The 19376-nt window shown below is 37.5% G+C and overlaps 2 protein-coding genes across 4 annotated transcripts; both read left to right on the top strand.

The window, feature by feature from the left end:
* Positions 1–1772: 1772 nt before the first annotated feature.
* LOC306758440 (caytaxin-like) lies at positions 1773–6544 on the top strand (the record flags this gene model as incomplete). The annotated part of the gene is made up of 7 exons (XM_079243768.1): positions 1773–1849; positions 3148–3401; positions 4037–4195; positions 5309–5411; positions 5658–5789; positions 5877–5963; positions 6208–6544. The coding sequence occupies 7 exons, from the start codon at positions 1773–1775 to the stop codon at positions 6308–6310; spliced, it is 915 nt and encodes a 304-aa protein (XP_079099894.1). The 3' UTR covers positions 6311–6544.
* A 6463-nt stretch (positions 6545–13007) lies between these two features.
* On the top strand, positions 13008–15513 carry LOC306758800 (nicotinamide riboside kinase 2-like). 3 transcript variants are annotated; one of them, XM_079244189.1, is made up of 8 exons: positions 13008–13183; positions 13278–13368; positions 14112–14160; positions 14398–14569; positions 14654–14725; positions 14807–14913; positions 15036–15121; positions 15210–15513. In XM_079244189.1, exons 1-7 carry the CDS (start codon positions 13158–13160, stop codon positions 15119–15121), a joined length of 603 nt encoding a protein of 200 aa, XP_079100315.1. In that variant the 5' UTR covers positions 13008–13157; the 3' UTR covers positions 15210–15513. The 3 variants fall into 3 exon arrangements, with proteins under 3 accessions (XP_079100315.1, XP_079100314.1, XP_079100316.1); XM_079244188.1 differs by having other exon boundaries at positions 13010–13183; positions 15207–15513; XM_079244190.1 differs by lacking the exon at positions 14112–14160 and having other exon boundaries at positions 13127–13183; positions 15207–15513.
* The last annotated feature ends 3863 nt before the right edge of the window (positions 15514–19376 follow it).

A 19376-nucleotide genomic window follows, 5' to 3' on the forward strand; every position in this document is an offset into this window, starting at 1 on the left:
AGGAAAATGAAGGCAGCTCTGCCATCTGGACTCAAATTCCTACCAAACACGGGCCACTGCATCACCACATTGTGGTCCATCAATCAGCTGTTCACTGAATGAATGCACAGTTCAGTCTTGGAAAATGACATTTTGTGCAGATAACAAACAAAAATCCCTGATCTTACCAATGTTTTTTAGGGCAGAGGTTTGGTTTGAGAAGATTTATTTAAAGTGATGTTAATAGAATTCCTCATTACATCTGTATATAAACGCTTCAGCTTATTCCTGTGGTAAATGTTCCTCTTCTTTTCTACCTCATCTGAAATCTGGTCACAGCACAGCAGCAACAGGAGCATGTAACCAGAGGGCCTGAGCCTTTTAGCTCAAAAATACTTTTTTTAAACCGTATGAGCTGGTTGTAGCACATCATTTCCGTCCCAGTGGACAAATGGGCTGCAGTAACGTCTGCTGTAGCATGAACTCTGGCTGGGTCCATGAAATAGGATGGGCACTAGTCCCTCCAATGCATAATTATTATACAAGACTCTTGTAATGTCTGTTGTGTGCATAGGTGATCCTTTTATGTTAGGCCGAAATGAAAAATCCAGACACAAGACACAGTAAATAAAACGCTAAAAAGCACTTTTTAATGCAATAGATGGTTTATGTTTTGGCTGTAAGCTGAGATTTGTTTTTATTAAGCCATGTTTGAGTTGCTATGTCCTCCGGGGAATGACTACTATATGAGCAATTCAGTGATTCATGTCTTCTGCTCTCATCAGGGACGTATTGGAGGAAAACAGATGAGTTGAATGTGTTGGCTAAACCATCAAAATTATAAGTCACAGCTCTCTAATCTTAGCCATAGTCATGAACTTGGCTTTATTATGTTCTTCATATCCTTTTAAAATAATTTGATTCAAAGTTTGATAGATAAAAGTCTGCAAAAGTCTTGAGCTAGCCCTTCATTTTGCTTCCAGTGAGCCAAACTTTCTGATTTTAAAGTGACATTGATTTCTTGAAGTCTTTTAAAAGCCCATGAAGTGTTTTTTCACACATTTCAGTCAAGTCATTTCACCTGAACTTTCATAAGGAAGTGTGTTTCTGTAAATGATGTGGTCTCAGTAAACTAACAGCTCATCAGAAATGGTCTCTTGGCAGGGATGGCTATCACAATGCCCTGAAACAATGAAACAAAAGACAGCAAACATCCAAGGAGCTTTGAACAGTCTAGGTTGTAGATGTATTTGTATGAGGAGGTAAACTGTGTTAAACAATAAATGCGGTTACACCAAATATTTCCCTTTACTCTGTTTTTTTTTTTGCTTTATATCTGTCTCAATAAATCGCTGCATTTATTTTCAGTTTTCCAAGCAAGAAATAAATTAGGTGTGGCCGAAGACTTTTTCTCACTTCTCTAGGTAAACAGATGAATGAAATTGTTCAAAGGAATTCACAACATAGAAGCAGAACAGGCACACACTGAATCCTACATTCACCATACTGCAGCTGCACCTTCTTTCATCAGATTATCACTGTGTGGTTGCAACCCACTTCTCTAAACCCCTCACCTTAAGCTTGTAGAACTCTTTTCAAAAGTTTAGTCTTCAAACAAACTCAGATAATCCAAATAAAACCATCAGGGCCCCGCAAAATGGGTGGGGAGCCTTTTATAATGAAGCTCTGTGTACTGTGTGTTTAACTGTGTTCTCCAAGTGATGGATGCCAGGATGAATTGTTGCATCTGTTTTAGTTCACAGTGAGCTGAAGCCTGTCCTCCCTGGTAGAGGATGGGTACAGCAGAAGCCACTTTACGCATGGACAGCATGGAGGTGAAGGATGAGTGGCAGGACGAGGACTTCCCTAGGTATCTGTGGCCACAATATGAAAGAGAGGTTATGCGTGGGTGTGTGTTTGTTTGTGTGTAGATGTGCGTTTCTCTGATTTGTGCGCAGGCTCGGACAAACAGATCGAGCCGTGATGGAAAGATAGTCATGTGCTTGCCTGTTAGGCTGAGAGGAAGCAGGTGTGTGCTTTCCATTACGTGTTTTTTACGTGATGAGACTGTGTTCTGTTAGTGAACCAAATAGCAGCTGGTGAAGAGAGAAAAGGAGTCAAACACACACAGTGTCCAGCTCAGTCAGACATTTTTATTCTGAGATCATTTAAAAATAACAGGATAACACATTTATAAACATCCTAAACCAGCTGCAAGCAATGCATGTGTTTATTGCATATGAAAAATGCAATTACTTCATGATCATGAGCAAATATATCACAGAAGGAAACAGCATCAATAGATTATATAGGAGTTCTGAGACAAAACAGATGGGATAGCATTTATATATTTTATTTGGATCTTTTGCAAAATTATGTTAGAATAGTGGGGTTGTCTCCTCTTTTCTGTTTAACTGACTCTTTTCCAGTTGACTTTACTCTCCCTCTGCAAAGCACCTGACAACATAATAACAACAATTATCCCCTAAGCTCCTTCAACTAGCCTGTACTTGTGCTGTGAGGGGTGTGTACGTCTGTGAATGAATTTCTGTGTTAATGTCAGTTTCCTTCTATGTCTGAGAGTGTTTGTGTTTGTGTGTGTGTGTGTGTGTGTGTGTGTGTGTGTGTGTGTGTGTGTGTGTGTGTGTGTGTGTATGTGTGCTTGTGTGTATATGTGTGAACACTACGGGTGTTATCTAATATAATCTAGCCCTCTCATCTCCCTCACACTGAGGGTCCAGCTGTCTCCAGCTGGTCTATTTGTGTGTGTTCTAATGATTGATCATGTTTCTAATGATTAATCACTGAAACGTTGTAATACAGGGACTTTCAGAGCAAAAGGCAAAGGTTGCTTTCTCTGCACTGCTTATGACTAACATTGCTATTAACATGGCAAGAAAAGATTAGGTCAAAAATAAAGGTTAGAATTCCTCATTTCATTGATAATTCCCATTTTCATCCTTTTTTTTATTTTTTATTTTTTTATTTATTTTTTGCTGTTTCGTTTTTTTTTTTTTTTTTTTTTTTTTGCTGTTTCTTTCTCTGCAGACCACTTCCAGAGGATGGAGATCTTGATTCATGTGGTCTCACAGACATGAGAACCAGTAAGTGGAAGAAATACACAGCATTACAATTTTATTTGTTTATTTTACTTAATTGATATCTTCTGTATCCAAACCTTCCTCCTGTTATAGATCCGCCCACCACTCTGAATGTTGGGGAGTCGATGACCCAAAGGAAGCGTCGGACCCTTGTTGCTCCTGACATGAACCTGTCCCTGGATCAGAGCGAGGGGTCAGTGCTCTCTGATGACTTCCTGGAAACTCCTGATGACCTGGACATAAATGTTGATGACATCGAGACTCCTGATGAGACAGACTCACTTGAGTTCATCAACAATGGAAATGAGCTGGAGTGGGAAGGTCAGACAGGCTATTTTAAATACTAATATAGGTCAATTAGATGTTCAGTTCAGCAATATTAAGAGGTGCATGGTGGAATTGATTTAATTGAACTAAAGCCAGCTCTCCATCTCTGTAAGTATCTGATCACATATTGCTGCTGAACTGTTATATAAAACCACAAACCTCTGAATGAACACTTAATACTCCAATAAACACTAAACCTGGAAGGCATTTTGATTCTTGCTCTTTTTCCTTAATCCGGTCAGATTGATCTTCGTAGAGCTTTTAAGGATCACAGCTCTGCCTTCATTAACATTCACATTAGAGGCTTTATGGATCTGAATCAATATCACTGATGGTCTAAAGAAAATAACCATAAAACACGCATTACAGCCATTTCAGTCTCACTGCTTTAAGAATGAGATATTAATAAGCATTATTTTCATTTTCCGCACGGGACCAAAGATAAAGTGTGTTAAGACATTGTAGCTTTGTTTTTAACACACAGTATTTTGGTGAATGACAGTCGCCTCTTTATGAGATAAAAGATGTTTTTAAGCTGTTTTTAAGAAAGATAGCCAACATCTAGGTCTTACAAATGCAAAGAAAAACTGCAACAAGATTTAATCTGACTTTGGCCATCTTGATTTCAGACGACACTCCAGTGGCCACCGCCAAGCGTCTTCCAGGTGAAAGTGAAGAGGAGAGAGACTCATCTGGCCGTCTGTGGCGAACAGTGATCATTGGCGATCAAGAGCAGAGGATTGACATGCAGGTCATCAGACCGTACCTGCGGGTGGTCACACATGGAGGTTTGTTGGAGAAACTGTTTCACCTTATACTTGATTTCTCATTCACATGAACACCCTTGATTCCTCCCCGATGCAGAGCTGCAAGCAGAAGAGGTGAAGAAAGATAGGAGAGACAAGCAGAGATAACCAGGGTTTGACAAAATTAGGCATCCCTCTTTTCAGCGTCATTTTGATCATGCTAGTTATATTTGGCACAGTTTTGTTGTACAAACACAATTTTGTTCCTCCTTACCACTCCTTATTTCATGATCAATCATTAACTATGTGGTTTTAGTTTTAATCCCTGTGTTGACATCACAGAGATTAAAAAGACTTCCACAAGTATAATCAATGGATCATTAATTTATTTTCTTAACCAGTCAAATCACTTAAATTAAGGGTCACGGGGAAGCTGGAGTCTTTCCCAGCAATCGTCAGGCAAGAAGCAGGGTACACCCTGGACATGTTGCCAGTCAATTGCAGGGCCAACTCAGAGAGACAAACAACCATTCGCACTCACACACACTCCCTATGTCTAATATCAAATGTAAAAAGTGCAAGTAGAGACAAACATGCACACTTTTAGAACGTATTTAAGTGTTTTTTCTTTTTTCAAGACAGTGCTTGTTGCATCTAAATTAACTAAATCTTATTCAAGTGTTTTTTTGGGGGGTTAATGTTACACATTTCAACAGAGTTTGCAGGTCCAACTTTTTCTGTGGTACAGCTAGACGTTTACAGATTTTATGAACCACTATGCAAATCAAACTTGTAAGAGAGAAAAGGAAGAAAATAAGACCTGGTTCTCAGATAATCAGAAGTATTCAGTGATGCAAGCCTCACTTCGAAGGTCCAGAGTGGTCTGAAAGGTTACTACATTATTAATAATGATATTTTATACTTGTCTGCTCAAACAACGTTTTGATGCTGTTCCTGCATTGGCAAAGAAAAGGACCTTTTAGAATATGCTGATTCTTTAAAAAGGTATGAAAAAGGGGAAAACAAATACATACATTAGCCCTCAGTCACTCGGATCCAACAAGGCAGGAAACGGAATTACAGGTGGTAACGTTGCACTGAAGCAAATAAATCACTAGTGAGAAATAGCCTAAATATGTCTTATTCTTTCTTCAGGTTATTATGGTGAGGGTCTGAATGCCATCATCGTGTTTGCAGCCTGCTACCTCCCTGACAGTAGCTGTGATGACTACACATACATTATGGAGAATCTCTTCCTGTAAGAGCCTCTCTTTAATCTGTTTAAAAATGTTTAACTGTTTTATAAATTAATTGTTTTTATAACTCTATGATTTATCAAAAAATCAACAAAGAAAATGTTCCTGAAACATCCAATTAAACATAAAACAAAAAAGTGAAACTCTGTTTATTTAGACTTCACCGTTTGAGCTTTTGTTGTAGTTAAACCAAATCAGTTCATTTAATGTGCTGTTTTTCTGCAGATCTGACTGTGTTCTGTTGACAGGTATGTTGTGAGCAGCCTGGAGCTGCTGGTGGCCGAAGATTATATGATTGTTTACCTGAATGGAGCCACTCCTCGCAGGAAGATGCCAGGAATCAGCTGGCTGAAGAGATGCTACCAGATGATTGACAGAAAGTAAGAAAAACAACATGTATAAGTATGAAGGGAACAGCCATGAATAGTAATTATCTTGCACTAATTGTGTTTGAATGTCTCCTGCAGACTGAGAAAGAATTTAAAGTGTCTCATCATTGCTCACCCCACATGGTTTATCCGGACGGTCCTGGCCATTTCAAGACCTTTCATCAGGTGATGGAATCCTTGTGTGTCCTTTGTGGGTTTATTGGCCTTAGCAACATGTCACAAAAGGTATAGCAAATAGAAAAAGTAGTGGATTGAATATGAAGTTGTTCACAAGTTGTGGTATGGTAAGTTCAAAACCTTAAAAAGTGTAGCTGCTACCTAATAACAGTGTGTTGCCTCTGAAGTTCACACATATATCATATTTCAGACAGAGCAGTGTGTAACTTGTCATTGTTCATGTTTTCAACAGTGTAAAGTTCATGGATAAGATCCGATATGTTCACACCCTGGAAGAGCTCAGCCAGATAATCCCCATGGAGCATGTGCAGATCCCTGAATGTGTGCTGCAGTAAGTGCTTTCAGGCACCAAGGGTCACTATTGAGGCACTTCACAAGTTTCTCATTGCTTCTGTTAAACATCAAAAATAACATCAATGATCAAGCAATCATGATTATAGAAAGCTTTTTGTTTGTTTTTTGTTTTCTATAATGGAGATTTAGGTTATGTTCTGGCATCTGCTAAAATGAATAGTTGCAACTATTTACTGATGGGTGTCAAAGGTAAAACTTGAAGCCGTGACCCCTGCAGTAAGAGGATCTGGTGGATCAGTTATGGGTTGGAAGGCATTTTGCATATGGCATACTTTAGGTCGTCTTAGAGGGAAAGGTCAGAGCAAATCAAGACAAAGTCAGTTCAGTCTCACACTGGAATGTGAAATAACTCTGTCGGGCCACAACACACAACACAGAAGCACTTTCTGGGCCACAGTTTGTAGTAACATTCCTAAAATTTGCATCATCTGGACATGTCAAAAAATTGCAGGAAAAAGCTATGTGCCGATATCATACTTTGTTGACTGTTCCACACTTTTGTTAGTCTCATGCCACCTACCTCACATGATGTGTACAACTGCTATATGGTCAAATATGTTCATAAGGAGAAAGAATGACTGGCAACCTGTCCAGGGTCTCGCAAAATAAGATGCAAGATTCTAGCATAAGACAGATGGATAGAGAATGGAGAGAGACTGGAGTGAAGCATTACACTGCGCTCTATTAAGCAAGAGGATCAAGTTTGAATCCTTGTTTTGTTTTTTGTTTTTAAATCATATTTATTTTGTTTTGAAGTTTGAATCCTAAGCTTGTTCCACAACAATTCATTCTTCTACGTAGAATAAGATAAGATACACAAGATGTTCCTTTATTTGTCCAGCATTGAGGAAATTGCAGTTGTTACAGCAGCAATGGAAAAGTAAAACATAATAATAGTAAAATAATAATAATAAGAAGAAGAAGAAGAATAACAACAACAAGGATGTGAATAAGAGTAAATACGTGAAACAATGAGTCATAATGTGTAAGTGCTAGAGTAAATAACCCAGCAATTTACTGCCTGTTTCAATTAATAAGTCAGGAATGGAAAACACATGGCTAGATTTAGATATTTGTGTAAATAGAGTTAGTGTTTAAGATTATAATTACACGAATATACTTAAATATCTATGATGAATGCTTATTTTGCATCACATTACTCAAGTGCTGCCTAATACATAAGACCAGACCTTAAAGAACTGAAGTCATCTCACATTCTTGTGACACTACTACACCTGACAATGTTCAACTTGAGACTTTGAGGTAATATCTTTGGGTAATGTCTTCCATGTTTCCTGATCTAGACAGTACCCAAGATCACTGAATGTTTTGATAAGTACTTTAATCATTCACATTCCCAGATCTCAAACCACCCAGACATACTGAGACACATGAAGAGTCAATGCCAGAAAATATTGAACCTGTTCTGTACATGAGTGAGATTATAGTACTTTTAGTAAAATACTTATACTTAACAGTATTTAAAATACTGTTTGATGGGGTTTTTTTGTTGTTGTTTTTGTTTTGATGTGGATATAAGTTATCAGTTGAAACCTTTGATAGTTAGATGCAGAATATGTTATATTCTACTTCAAATAACCACTTTAATATATGTGGGTGTTTATACAGATTAAATCATACATTATTAGATTTTCTTCTGAATGAATTTAAACAGCTGTATGATTTTTGGCTTATTTTGTTTGACTATATGTAAAATATTTTTAGTTTTGCTGTCCTCCATCACTGCTAAGGAGAATAAGTATACAACAACATACTAATTGCAGATTTCTACTGTACTTTTTAAAGGTATGATGATGAAAAGATTAAAGCACAAAGGGAAAGGTAAGCCACAAATCTTCAGTGACTCTGTGTTAAGAAAAATGCTACTTTCTTTTCAGCATCTAATTTGCACATGTATGTGCCTCTCTCAACTGCAGACTTGAGCAAGACCAGCAGAATAACTCAACACTGACGAAAGAAAGGTGGGCTAATCTTGGAGTATTGAATTATAACAGCTTTGTCTATAATCACATACAGCAGTTAGGAACTATTAAAATATCTACATGAAGTTAAACTGTAATCTGCTGCTTTCAGACCAAAGTCAATGATGCCAGAGGTTGGCCGTGACATCTGACATTAAGGTAAGCGGTCCTACTCATTAAACTGCCACTACATTAACTCTGCAGGCTGGTTTGTAATGTCAGTCCACTGTAACTTATCTCTGACATACAGGAACATTTACACTGGGAACACACATTTGCTTATGTGTGCAAAAGTCACACGATACATTAAATCATACACTGGATGATGGCCTGTCTGGAATCTTTGGTCATTGGTCACAGGTTTAAAGGGTCAGCTCTTCAGCCACTGCACAAAGATCCAAATGATCCCATTTAATCAGGTTTCAAAAGCTTAAATATCAGTAATTGTCCACGTATAGTGAAAAATCAAGTTAGACAACAAGAGCGTGTGACTGATGATCGGCTCTCTGACATAACTTTTGTTTGTTTTATTTGTCTGTCATGAAGATCTCAAACACTCCAACTAAAGAAAACAGTGATCAGAGGAACAAGAACATAAAAACTACAGGACATTGCTGTCTGATTACTGTCAAACACCACCAAGCTTATTTTGCCAAGTCATGTTTCAGGTTTTGAAATTCAGGCTTCGTGTGAATCCAACTAAGGTTAGCTAATCCTCACACAGCACCCCCCCTGTTATATAAAGTACAGCTGCTTGTCTCTTCAAACCAGTCTGTGCGCAACCTATCGATTCTATTTTTTATTAGGCTTTAAGTACAACGCCTGGCAAATTGATTTGCACCTCTCATGAAATCGAGGGGGAAATACCTGTCTTGGCTGGTCTGGGTGGGTTAGGGTGAGCAAAGCAAGAGGGATTATTTTAGAAGTCCAACCCACTGTGCTATCCTGCGGTGTTGATCGCTCTTCTAGGCCCTCATATATCAAAAATGCCACCAGCTAGAGGACTGGCCGTCATCCCAGGAATGGACACAGGCACCGTCTCACAGCCAATATGATATGTCAGGTTGAATTTAGTCCTGATTTAGTGCCTACTGATATGCTGCCAGATCGACACACTGTGTCTGCGGAGTTGCATAAATGTGGATGAAATCAGTTTAACTGTATAAAAGTGAGAAAGATAAGGTTTAAACTTCTTTTATTTGTGTTTCAGATTTTTTAATTGAAGAGCCAGGAGGGAACTTTCATTACAATGGGAACCAGCAACTCTAACTTATTGCACAGGATTAAATGCCCTGAAGGGATGTCTTGGCTGCAGGACAATCATTCCTCAATATAGCTCATGTTCTCTGTGCTTGCTTGAAACAGTTCAAAGATGATTCACATCAAGACATCACAGCTTCAGTCGGAAACTCTCTGCTTCCTGCATGCCTGAATTGAGCTTTACTCTACAGCATGACAAAGTCATTTTAATGAAAGGTTACAGACTCATACAAACTCTTCTGAGAGCTTGGAATATGTACAAATTTGTAATCTATTTTTGAGAAAGGTGTTTGCACATCAAACGGCATGGGGTCTGTTTGGTTTCATGGATGCAGACTGAAAACTGATGTGCAATGATATTATTCACAGACCTGGAGTAGATGTTACTGATGCAAAAGTGTGTTACAGTTTTTAAGTGTTCTGGAGTTGAGTATGCAGGTGACATGCTTGTTTGTCTCCTTCCTTCCTTTGGTACATGTTTTAGTCAATTATGAAGCTCTGACTGGTTGAAAGCACACATTGTTACAAATTAAATCGAATATATTTAAATAAAAGACTCAAACGATTGCTTTAAATGTTGTTCATGTAAATGTGGAATCTAATGTTTGTAACAAAAAATAAATAAATGAGCAAAATAAACGTGTCTTGTCATAATTATTCATCTCCCACACTCAGTCTTGGCTCAGACTTGCAAGAACATTGTGGCCTATGTTCACTGCAGGATGTATTTTCAGTGTTTTTAATGCCTCCCAGTTTTATTATTGCATTCCACTTTGGTCGAGAACCACTCTGACAGTTGAGTTATAAAGGGAAATAACTGTGATTTATGTGTGTTGGCCGACTCCATCGATATTCTTGCTCTTTGTATCAGCTGACTATCCTATCCAGCTCCGTAAGGGCGTCATCGAGGCTCAATACCCTTGAAGTGATCCTCTTTTATTTTTATATGCAGTGTTTATGTGATCACAGGGTATTAACACAATACATAAGCCATAATAAATTGCACTTTCCCCTACATGGTTCATGACGTTTTTACTATTATGTAAGTGATGCAAATTAAGTTATTTAAACAGAAAATTGTTTCATGAAAATAAGAAAAAAATGATAAAACAACATGAAACTGTTGCAATGGACGTTTTGAAACTCATGATGAACCCAAAGATGATTAACAATTTTTTTTGTTTCACCTTAACCCTCTGAAAAATGAGTTATGAAAATAAAAAATGTCACGTGATTTTACATACAGTATTTTACTTCTACAGACATGTACAGAAGCGATTTCCTTTGTCTTTCATGTTATATGACTTTCTATTTAGTTTTATTATTTCATCTATTCTACAGAAATATTTATCAAATTATATATGTTGTCAAATTTATATAATAGAAATATTCTATAAAAATTGACTAGTATCATTTTCTTGTCCTGTTTATCACTGATGTAAAGTTGGTCATTGCATGTCCATGTATATATGAAATATTATACTATATTTATTTATTCTGCAGTCAGTAGCAGGGTATTGGGTGACTTGCATAATGTGGACTGAAGAGGCAATATTGATATGATACCATCCTCATATATGAATATACTACAAAAAAGCCTTTAAATAGGTGTCCACTATAGTGTAGATGATGCACCAGAGGGTTAAATAAAAATTTTTAGTTTGTTTCTGGGAAAAATTAGGTAAACGTTAATTTCCTTTCTTGTTAATCTTTAGATTAGAAAACTGTGACTTAGTTTTTAGAAGTAAAATTTCAATGAAATTATTCTAATTCCAATTCAAATATCTAAAGTTGGCTAATTAAGTGCAACGATTTGTTACGTGGAAAGTATTTTTGACCAACAGCTGTCAGGTGCATTGACTTTCCAGAGTCATGTTGTCCACGGAGAGTTATGTAACATCCTCCAGGACTGCACTGCACCATTTCAACATTTCTTTCTTTGCGCAATATAAATTGCAGATTAAATAACTAGTGTAAAACTTTTCTGGTTGTCATTGAATTTTTTTTTTTTAAATTTGCAATGTAATATCCAACAGTGATATCCAACTTTAGTTTCAAGTATCTCACTAAAATAATGTGTTTTCAACATATTGTTAATATCATATAGAATTACCTAATTCCCCAAAAATCAAACAGTCAAACTATTCTTTATGTAATGCTAGACAAATGTTATAACTTGAATTTGGCATGAACAGGCAGATTTAAACTTTGATGGAAAAACATAATAAAGGTATGTCTGTCTTGTGACTCTAACGTATGTGCACCACATGCTTTGATGCCCTGAAGTCAGCATGAGTCCATATGGGACAGTCCTGAATGCCACAGTTTTTCTTTCTTTTATTTTTTTTACTCAAATGTTGCTTTTTTTTTTTTCTTTTACGAACATCAGACTGCAAGGAGACAGCAAACCGTCAATCCCTTTCTGTCAGCGGGCATCACTTTTCCACTAAGTTTGTCCCAGCAATGAAACATGAGACTGTGTTCTCCCCTTCGCTGGAACTCAGAGTTTTCCACCTTCACAGCTCCAGAGATAAGAAGCAGTTGTGAGGAAATTTATTCAAATTCTTTGTCAACCACAGCACACATCTGGAGGTGTGTTACAATCAGGGCTGATAAGCAAATAGGTCTTAGGTTCGGGGCAATAGACCCACTTTATTGAACCTACAGTTCTGACTCGAGCCACTGTAGTCACATGGCAAGCTGCCCTGTACTTTAGAAGGTTGCATCAGAAATATGCGTGATGCAGCAGCCAGACGTAGCTGGCTAAATATAGAGCTCCTGGTTTGCACTCGCCCAGAGCCGTCTAAGCAAAGCCTCGCTTTGTGCTGTGACACAGATGTCTCAGAATATACATTATGTGTGGAAATATTTATTGTTCATTTACTGTTTCATGACTGTACAGCTGGCAGCTCTTGTCCTCTCCATAGACCGCCCTTCCAAGGACATAACCCTTTATTTTAAATGTCATCTGCACATGAGAGAGAACCTCAGATAAGGTCTTACAGAAATGGATCTTCGTTTTAAATATTCAACTTGAATTTAAGAAAAGACAGATTTTACTAATCAGTTTTCAATCCTGATTTCTTAACAATAGTTTCCTCACTAAGTCCCCACATATGTTTGTGTCTTTCAATATAAGGACTAATTTTATCACAGTTTAGTCACATCTCATTTTCTCCATCATTCTTGAGTGTGGATATCTAACACCTTGGTTGGGTGTAGGATTTTTTTGTGCATGTGGCTGACCCCTGACAGCAGGTGCAAAAACTGGGATGTCCTTTCAGGCACTGTGAGGCCCAGAAGTCCTGCTTGGATCACTAGTGCGCCTGATTTCTAAGTGGCAGCTTATTGGCTGCTGGGAGGCGGGGGTGATTGGTCTGCGAGGGTGTGACACTTCGGCCACATCCTTTATATGCCTGGCAAAGAGATTGTCTATCAATGAAGTAGTAAAAGGGGGGGGACATCTGTGGAGAAGAAGAAGGAAAGGGCTTTAGTAATAGCCTTTGATAGATTGTTTGCTTTGGCTGGGTTCCCTGCTTTTACTTACTGAATTCAAGTAGTGACCAATACAGAAAAAGAAAAAAAAATGAAGTTCATCATTGGCATTGGAGGGTAAGTCCTATTCAATCTACTTATCCAGATATATGTTTATGGAAATTTACAAGAACTTGGGATGTAACTTATATCTATGTGGTGTTAAATTCAGAGTGACCAACGGTGGGAAGACCACTTTGACAAATAGACTACTAAAGACATTACCTAACTGTTGTGTGGTGCATCAGGATGACTTTTTCAAGGTAAGAGCATCTGCATTTTGTTTTCTTTTAAGAAACTACCTCAAAGCTACAGTTATTTTTGTAATTTCTCAATTCTGACTTGTTGAAAGAATTAGATTTCACGTTTTATTTGCTACATTAAAGTTACTATTCAACAGTACTCATGCTAAAAAGTAAGAAAATCGCCAGTCTGACCTGCAGTTGTCCTGTCATCGCAGCAGCCTAGTAATATATCTGGCTGATGGTGTCCTGGACAGTCAATGAATAGGGCTGAGCGTCCCCACTTAAAGTCAGACTCTGTCCATTTATGTTAGAGTTACCTTCATATTTCTCACATCAAACATAATTAGTTTTTTGTTTTGCTGTTTTTCTTGGTATCGTGTCAAAGAAAATATAAATAAAAGATTAAGAACTCCATTTCAAGAGAACCTGCGCGATTTTTCTCTTGAAAGATCACTTTAAGTTCAATAAATGAGCAAAAAAATCCACCTTGTAATGTTTTTTTCCTCAAAAGAGGAGTCAGAAAGCATTACCACTCACATACAAAGATTTAAAATATTGTTAAGTAATGTTGGGACGGCAAAAAGTATTGCAACTGAACTTTCACAAAGGTTGCATTTAACAAAACTGTTAAATTAAATAAACAAAGTCGCTGCGTGTTCACTTTTGGTGGAGACGAGTCCTTGACTTGTCCTGTCCAGGTGTGATCAGCTCCGATTGGTTACTAGGTTGCAGCAATGTTTTATTGGTGACTGTTATTTCAGAAACCCGATCAAATAGAAGTCGGGGAGGACGGCTTTAGACAGTGGGATGGTAAGAATGGATTTCGCGTAGGAAAACCCTGCAGTAATGTACTTTTTCTTTCCTGCACATTTCTGTATTATGGTAACAACTCAATCCTAAACTTTGTCATATTCAAATATCAAATATTCTGTGAATGCTAAAGACATTCACTAACCGTGACTAATGTGTGTTAAAGCACATTGGTGAGGAGTGCTGGGTTTGTGTGTGTTAAAGTGTGTTTTCTCTTCTCTCCTTGTTCTGTATCAGTGATCACTGCTCTGGACATGGAGGCGATGGTCAACACTGTAAAGGGCTGGCAAGAAAACCCAGTCAAGTTTGCCCGCTCACACGGAGTCAGTCTATCACCTGAAGCTGAGGAACCTGGAGATGAAGGGATCAATATTCTCATCATAGAAGGGTTCCTCATCTACAACTACAAGTAGGTCGTCTTTTTTGCTTTTCTGTACTGACCTTTTTGACGTCTGAAGCATCTCACTGATTGAGCTCTGACTCCCCTCTCCAGGCCTCTGATTGACATCTATGACAAATGTTTTTACATTTCCATTCCCAAAGAGGAGTGCAAGAAACGGAGAAGGTAACAAGCTCTCTGAGTAACTCACAATGATTCCAAGCGACAGCAGAAACTAATAATTCTCGACTCCTTCTGTCTCTGTAGCACAAGGACGTACACTGTCCCTGACCCCCCTGGCCTTTTTGAAGGCCATGTCTGGCCCATGTATTTGAAACACAGGAAAGACATGGACAACAACTGCAACAGAATAGGTCTGTAAAGCCTAATCCTTAACAAAACATCAGCACTGATTCTTCAAGATGTGTTCATATTTCGATTAATCAAATTAAAATGGCCCATCTTACTAAGCTTTGATTTATCTTTCTGTGGACAGAGTACCTCGACGGGATGTCAACAAAGGAGGAGATCTACAACAAGGTGTATGAAAGTGTTCAAAACTCACTGCTGAACAACTTATAGGTAAACAGACAGTTTGATTTTGGTTCATTTACAGATCATTTACACTCCATGTTAGTAACATATCTCATCTTCTCTGTCTCCACAGCAGGACAGGCCGACAGCGGATGTGTATAGACTTGTAAATATATTTTGAGTCAATGTGTAACACCAGTTCTTTACTTCTAGCCTGATTTGTAAATAGATATTCATGATACTTATCAAGAATTACTGGCAGAAGTGATGTGTTTTGTATAACCCTGTGTAACTTTTTCTAAAAACCTATCACCCATTGAGCCAAGTGTTTTAACACCAGTAGCTGACATACTCTCGTATCTTGTTGTATATGAAAGTATGAAATGTCCACTGGGAGGACACATTTATGTCTCACAACTCAAAGAAACAACCTAATCAATTTCCCGTTTCCTGTTTTTCTTCCCACTCAAGCTGCTTTAACACACACACCCATTCCCATAAAACATCATAACAGTGCGGTTTTACCATGTGAATTTGTTTACAGTGATTGATAAGGTCAGTCATTCCTCGGCTCTTCAATGGATCCCCTTATCACCCAGATTAGATTTAGTGTGACAATAAATGAAAGATTGCAGAGAACTGGAAGGAAAATGAAGTTTTAAGATTTCCTGTTAACGGACACATCTCGCATTAAAATGTGTCAGGATAAAATCATATAAATCTACATCATAGAGCAGCTACATCTTTTAGGAAATCTAACTAATTTTCATGTTAGCTCAGATCCTGCTTTTGTTAACTTATGGGTGAACTGCAGTTGTCAGCATGAGAGAAATAGATTAACTTAACAATAACAATGAGAAATGTAATGTCACTCGCTGAAATATATAACAGTCATTACAAATATACTACATTCAAGAAAAACATATAGAGCAAAAACAACCAATCAAATGCAGTAACAGTTAATTTTGTTTCATCTGTTTTCCAAAAATCACTCAGTTTGGGAACAGAGGACACAGACAGCTTTAGCTTTTAGGAATGAATTATTATCCAGTTGTTTGTACAGAATTTAAACTGGATTTAAACAGCAGATTCAATCCTCAGCAGTTTCTTTATTACAAGTTATATTTGATATTATGTAAAAAAAAACAAAAAAAAACTTTCCTCAGAACCCTTTGGACACAGCGGGAACAGAATTGACAGCATGTTGCTGATATAGTGAAGTTCATCCCATTACAGGCTGTATTAATAATTATCAACAGTACCTTCAGATATTTTCATTTTTCCCCTGACTTGTCTGTTTTTCCACTCCCATCTCATATCCAGCATCATAATGCTGGATTTTAACATTTGAGCTAATAGTTTCTCTTTAGTTCAGATGATGCTACATCTATGTTTTTAAATAAAAAGGGGGTTTTGATTAATCAGATTTCCACTTTAAATCAGTCCATTAATGACCTTAGGACTTTTTTTTCTTTTTAAATTTGACAATGCAGCAAGCAACAGGTCCCAAGTCACTGTATTGATTTATACAACAGAATCATGTATTTTTTAAGGCAACTCTATCTGAGGGCTTGTCCATCAAAGCCATTCAGTACCGAGTCTTTAACTTGTCTGGTGTTTCTTCTCAGACTCCTTTATAAACTTCATACAATAGGTGATGCAATCTTGAAATAATTTATAATTTTCTCAACCAGAACTTTTAATGATAAAAGATCTCTGGGATGTCTTTTTTAATACCCCATTATGTTTACAACCTGAAGCCAGTTAACTTTTGAAATGATATGTTTTTTTTCAAACATGTTGCCTGCATCAACCCAAAACTGCAGATATTCAATTTTCAGAAAACAAATGATCTTCTTCTACTACTCCAAAAGGCAGAGATTTTTCTGTAAATATCTGAAAAGTAAATTTACTTTTATTTGCACCCCAAAGGGATTGTTGGAGTCAGTAAAAGAATAGCAAACTCTATATGTCTCGCTTAAGTTAATATCATGTGCAGCAGGTGTAAGGTTAAAGGCTCCATGGTGTTTTAACTTTACAACTGGTGTCATTGTGCAATCTATCTTTAACATAGCCTCTAAAACTCCTCTTGACAGTAGAACTGTTAAGATGTCAAAATAAAGCTGGCATGCATGAAATTGCTTAAGCGTTTCAATGATAGGTTTCCACCTTGACAAGAGAAAAAAAGGTCATTTATGTTGCTCGACCCTCAGTACTGTCAGCTTGTACTGTCTGTACAGAAATGGGGGGAGACTCAGTGCAGTGAATCTTCACATATATTGTTACTTTAATATGAGAACACAAGGAAATGATATGATCAGCGAAAGAACTCTGAATCTGCATCTGATTAAACTGAACCAAAAAATATAAAAATAAAACAGAATAGTGCGGTGGTGTGGCGGCCTCAGCTAGAAAGTTGCTTTATGTGCAGAGTGTGCATGTTCTCCCCTTGTATGTGTGGGTTCTCTCCAGATACTCTGGCTTGCTAGATTGCTAGATTGAATTTGATGCGTGCTAGATTAATTGGTTTCTCTAAATGTGAGCTTCAGTGGTTTTATTGTCTTTTGAATTTGGCCCTGTGATGAGCTGGAGACCTGTCCTGAGTGTATCCTGCTACTTGATGGGCTCCAACCCTCCCTACCCCTGCAAACCATGAATTGGTTCATGGTGAATGAAATGAATGAAAATAAAATCCAACAAAATAGCTCTATAGTCCAAGAATACAGCTTTTATCTCCACGTGCTCCCACAATTCACATCACACTGTACATTATTGAGCTCAGTCCCAAGATCACAGAGGGTGTGTCAGGGAAGTTCAGGGTCTTGTGATGCATCTGTGGGAGGCTTTACATGCCAGCACTTGCAGAGGGTAGCTGCTCTGCTGGTTTATATTTAGGCTACAAGTGCCTCTGGTGTCGAGGGAACAAATTTAAGAAATGTAGAGCCAATTTCTGATTGCCACACACACACACTTGAAGTTCCTCGGCCTTGTCTGAGACAGGGGCCAGTCCCCTTCCACCCGACACCACCACCCAGTAAGGTGAGAACTTTGTGGGGTGGCATGTGCTCCCACGTCACCCACTACCATGGAAACCCCCACATGTACGGCCAGAGCATCCAAATAAGGGAAGAGATGGAGTGACACAGGAGATAAACAGCTGTCACATGCTGGACAGACTGATTTTGCAAGGACCCCTGAGAGATGTGTAAAGTTGACGTTATGGCACTAAAAGAATGGGAAGATTATTTATGGAGACTCTTCAAGTTCCACGAATGTGAACAACTCAATCCATTTTGGAGGTGACTTTACTTGACCTTCCATTTAAAGGCAGTATAGGAATATACATTTTATTAATTATAACTCATCAAATTAGCTGTGTACAAACAAAATGCAAAGTTACATTTTCTATATAGCATCGAAAAGACGTATCTTATTATGTCAGCTTTATTCATTACTTGTTCCTTGCAGGATTAATTATAGTTTTAGGTGGATGCATGGTAACATGTACTATCTTATCTATCTTAAATTAAAGTGACAGTCCTTTATGTAAAGATGAACAGTCTGGCCTTGTGTCATACTTTTTCAAAAGACCAAAGAAACTGTGAGTGATAAGGTTATATATGAGGAATTTGAATAACTCTTTTATTCCACATCTCTTGTCAATATTTGATGCATACCTTCCTAAATTTACTATTATGCTTTATAAGCTTCTGAATTTCAGCCTTTAAAAACTGATTACTATTAAAATCATTTTATTAATTTTAAAAAAAGCAATCTGACGAAGAACATGTGGGTATAATGTATTTGAGCAGGGTTTTTGTTTTATATTGTTTGATTGCAGCACATGTCATAAACTTGTTTAATGTCTTCAGATTGGTTTAAATTCATGCCATGAATGGAGTCACATGGTGAAATCTGAGGACAGATGTACAGCTCAACTAACACAAAAAGACTTAAAACAAAACATGATGTATATTAGTAACTTCTAGAAGCTTTTGAACTGTAAACTATCTTTAGAATATAATGTTTCTGTCTTTATTTCTTTGTTGTTGTTTTTTTTTTCCACTTTCCTTTATCAGTAATCTCATGTAGTTTTTGTCAATACATTTGTGCAGCATACAATGAGAAGAATCCTTCACTGAAGAACAGAAAGACCTGTTACGGCTTGCAGTCATGTTAATTTAATTCATCAAACTTGCAGTCATGTTAATTTCATTAATCAAAGCTTTTCTCTTCCTTTGGGCTAAAAGACAACTAAAGGTCTGGATATGTAACGAATTATCCTTGTTATCCCGATAACGTT

The sequence above is a fragment of the Telmatherina bonti genome (assembly GCF_933228915.1).
Source record: "Telmatherina bonti genome assembly, chromosome: 7".
In the NCBI taxonomy this organism is placed as follows: domain Eukaryota; kingdom Metazoa; phylum Chordata; class Actinopteri; order Atheriniformes; family Telmatherinidae; genus Telmatherina; species Telmatherina bonti.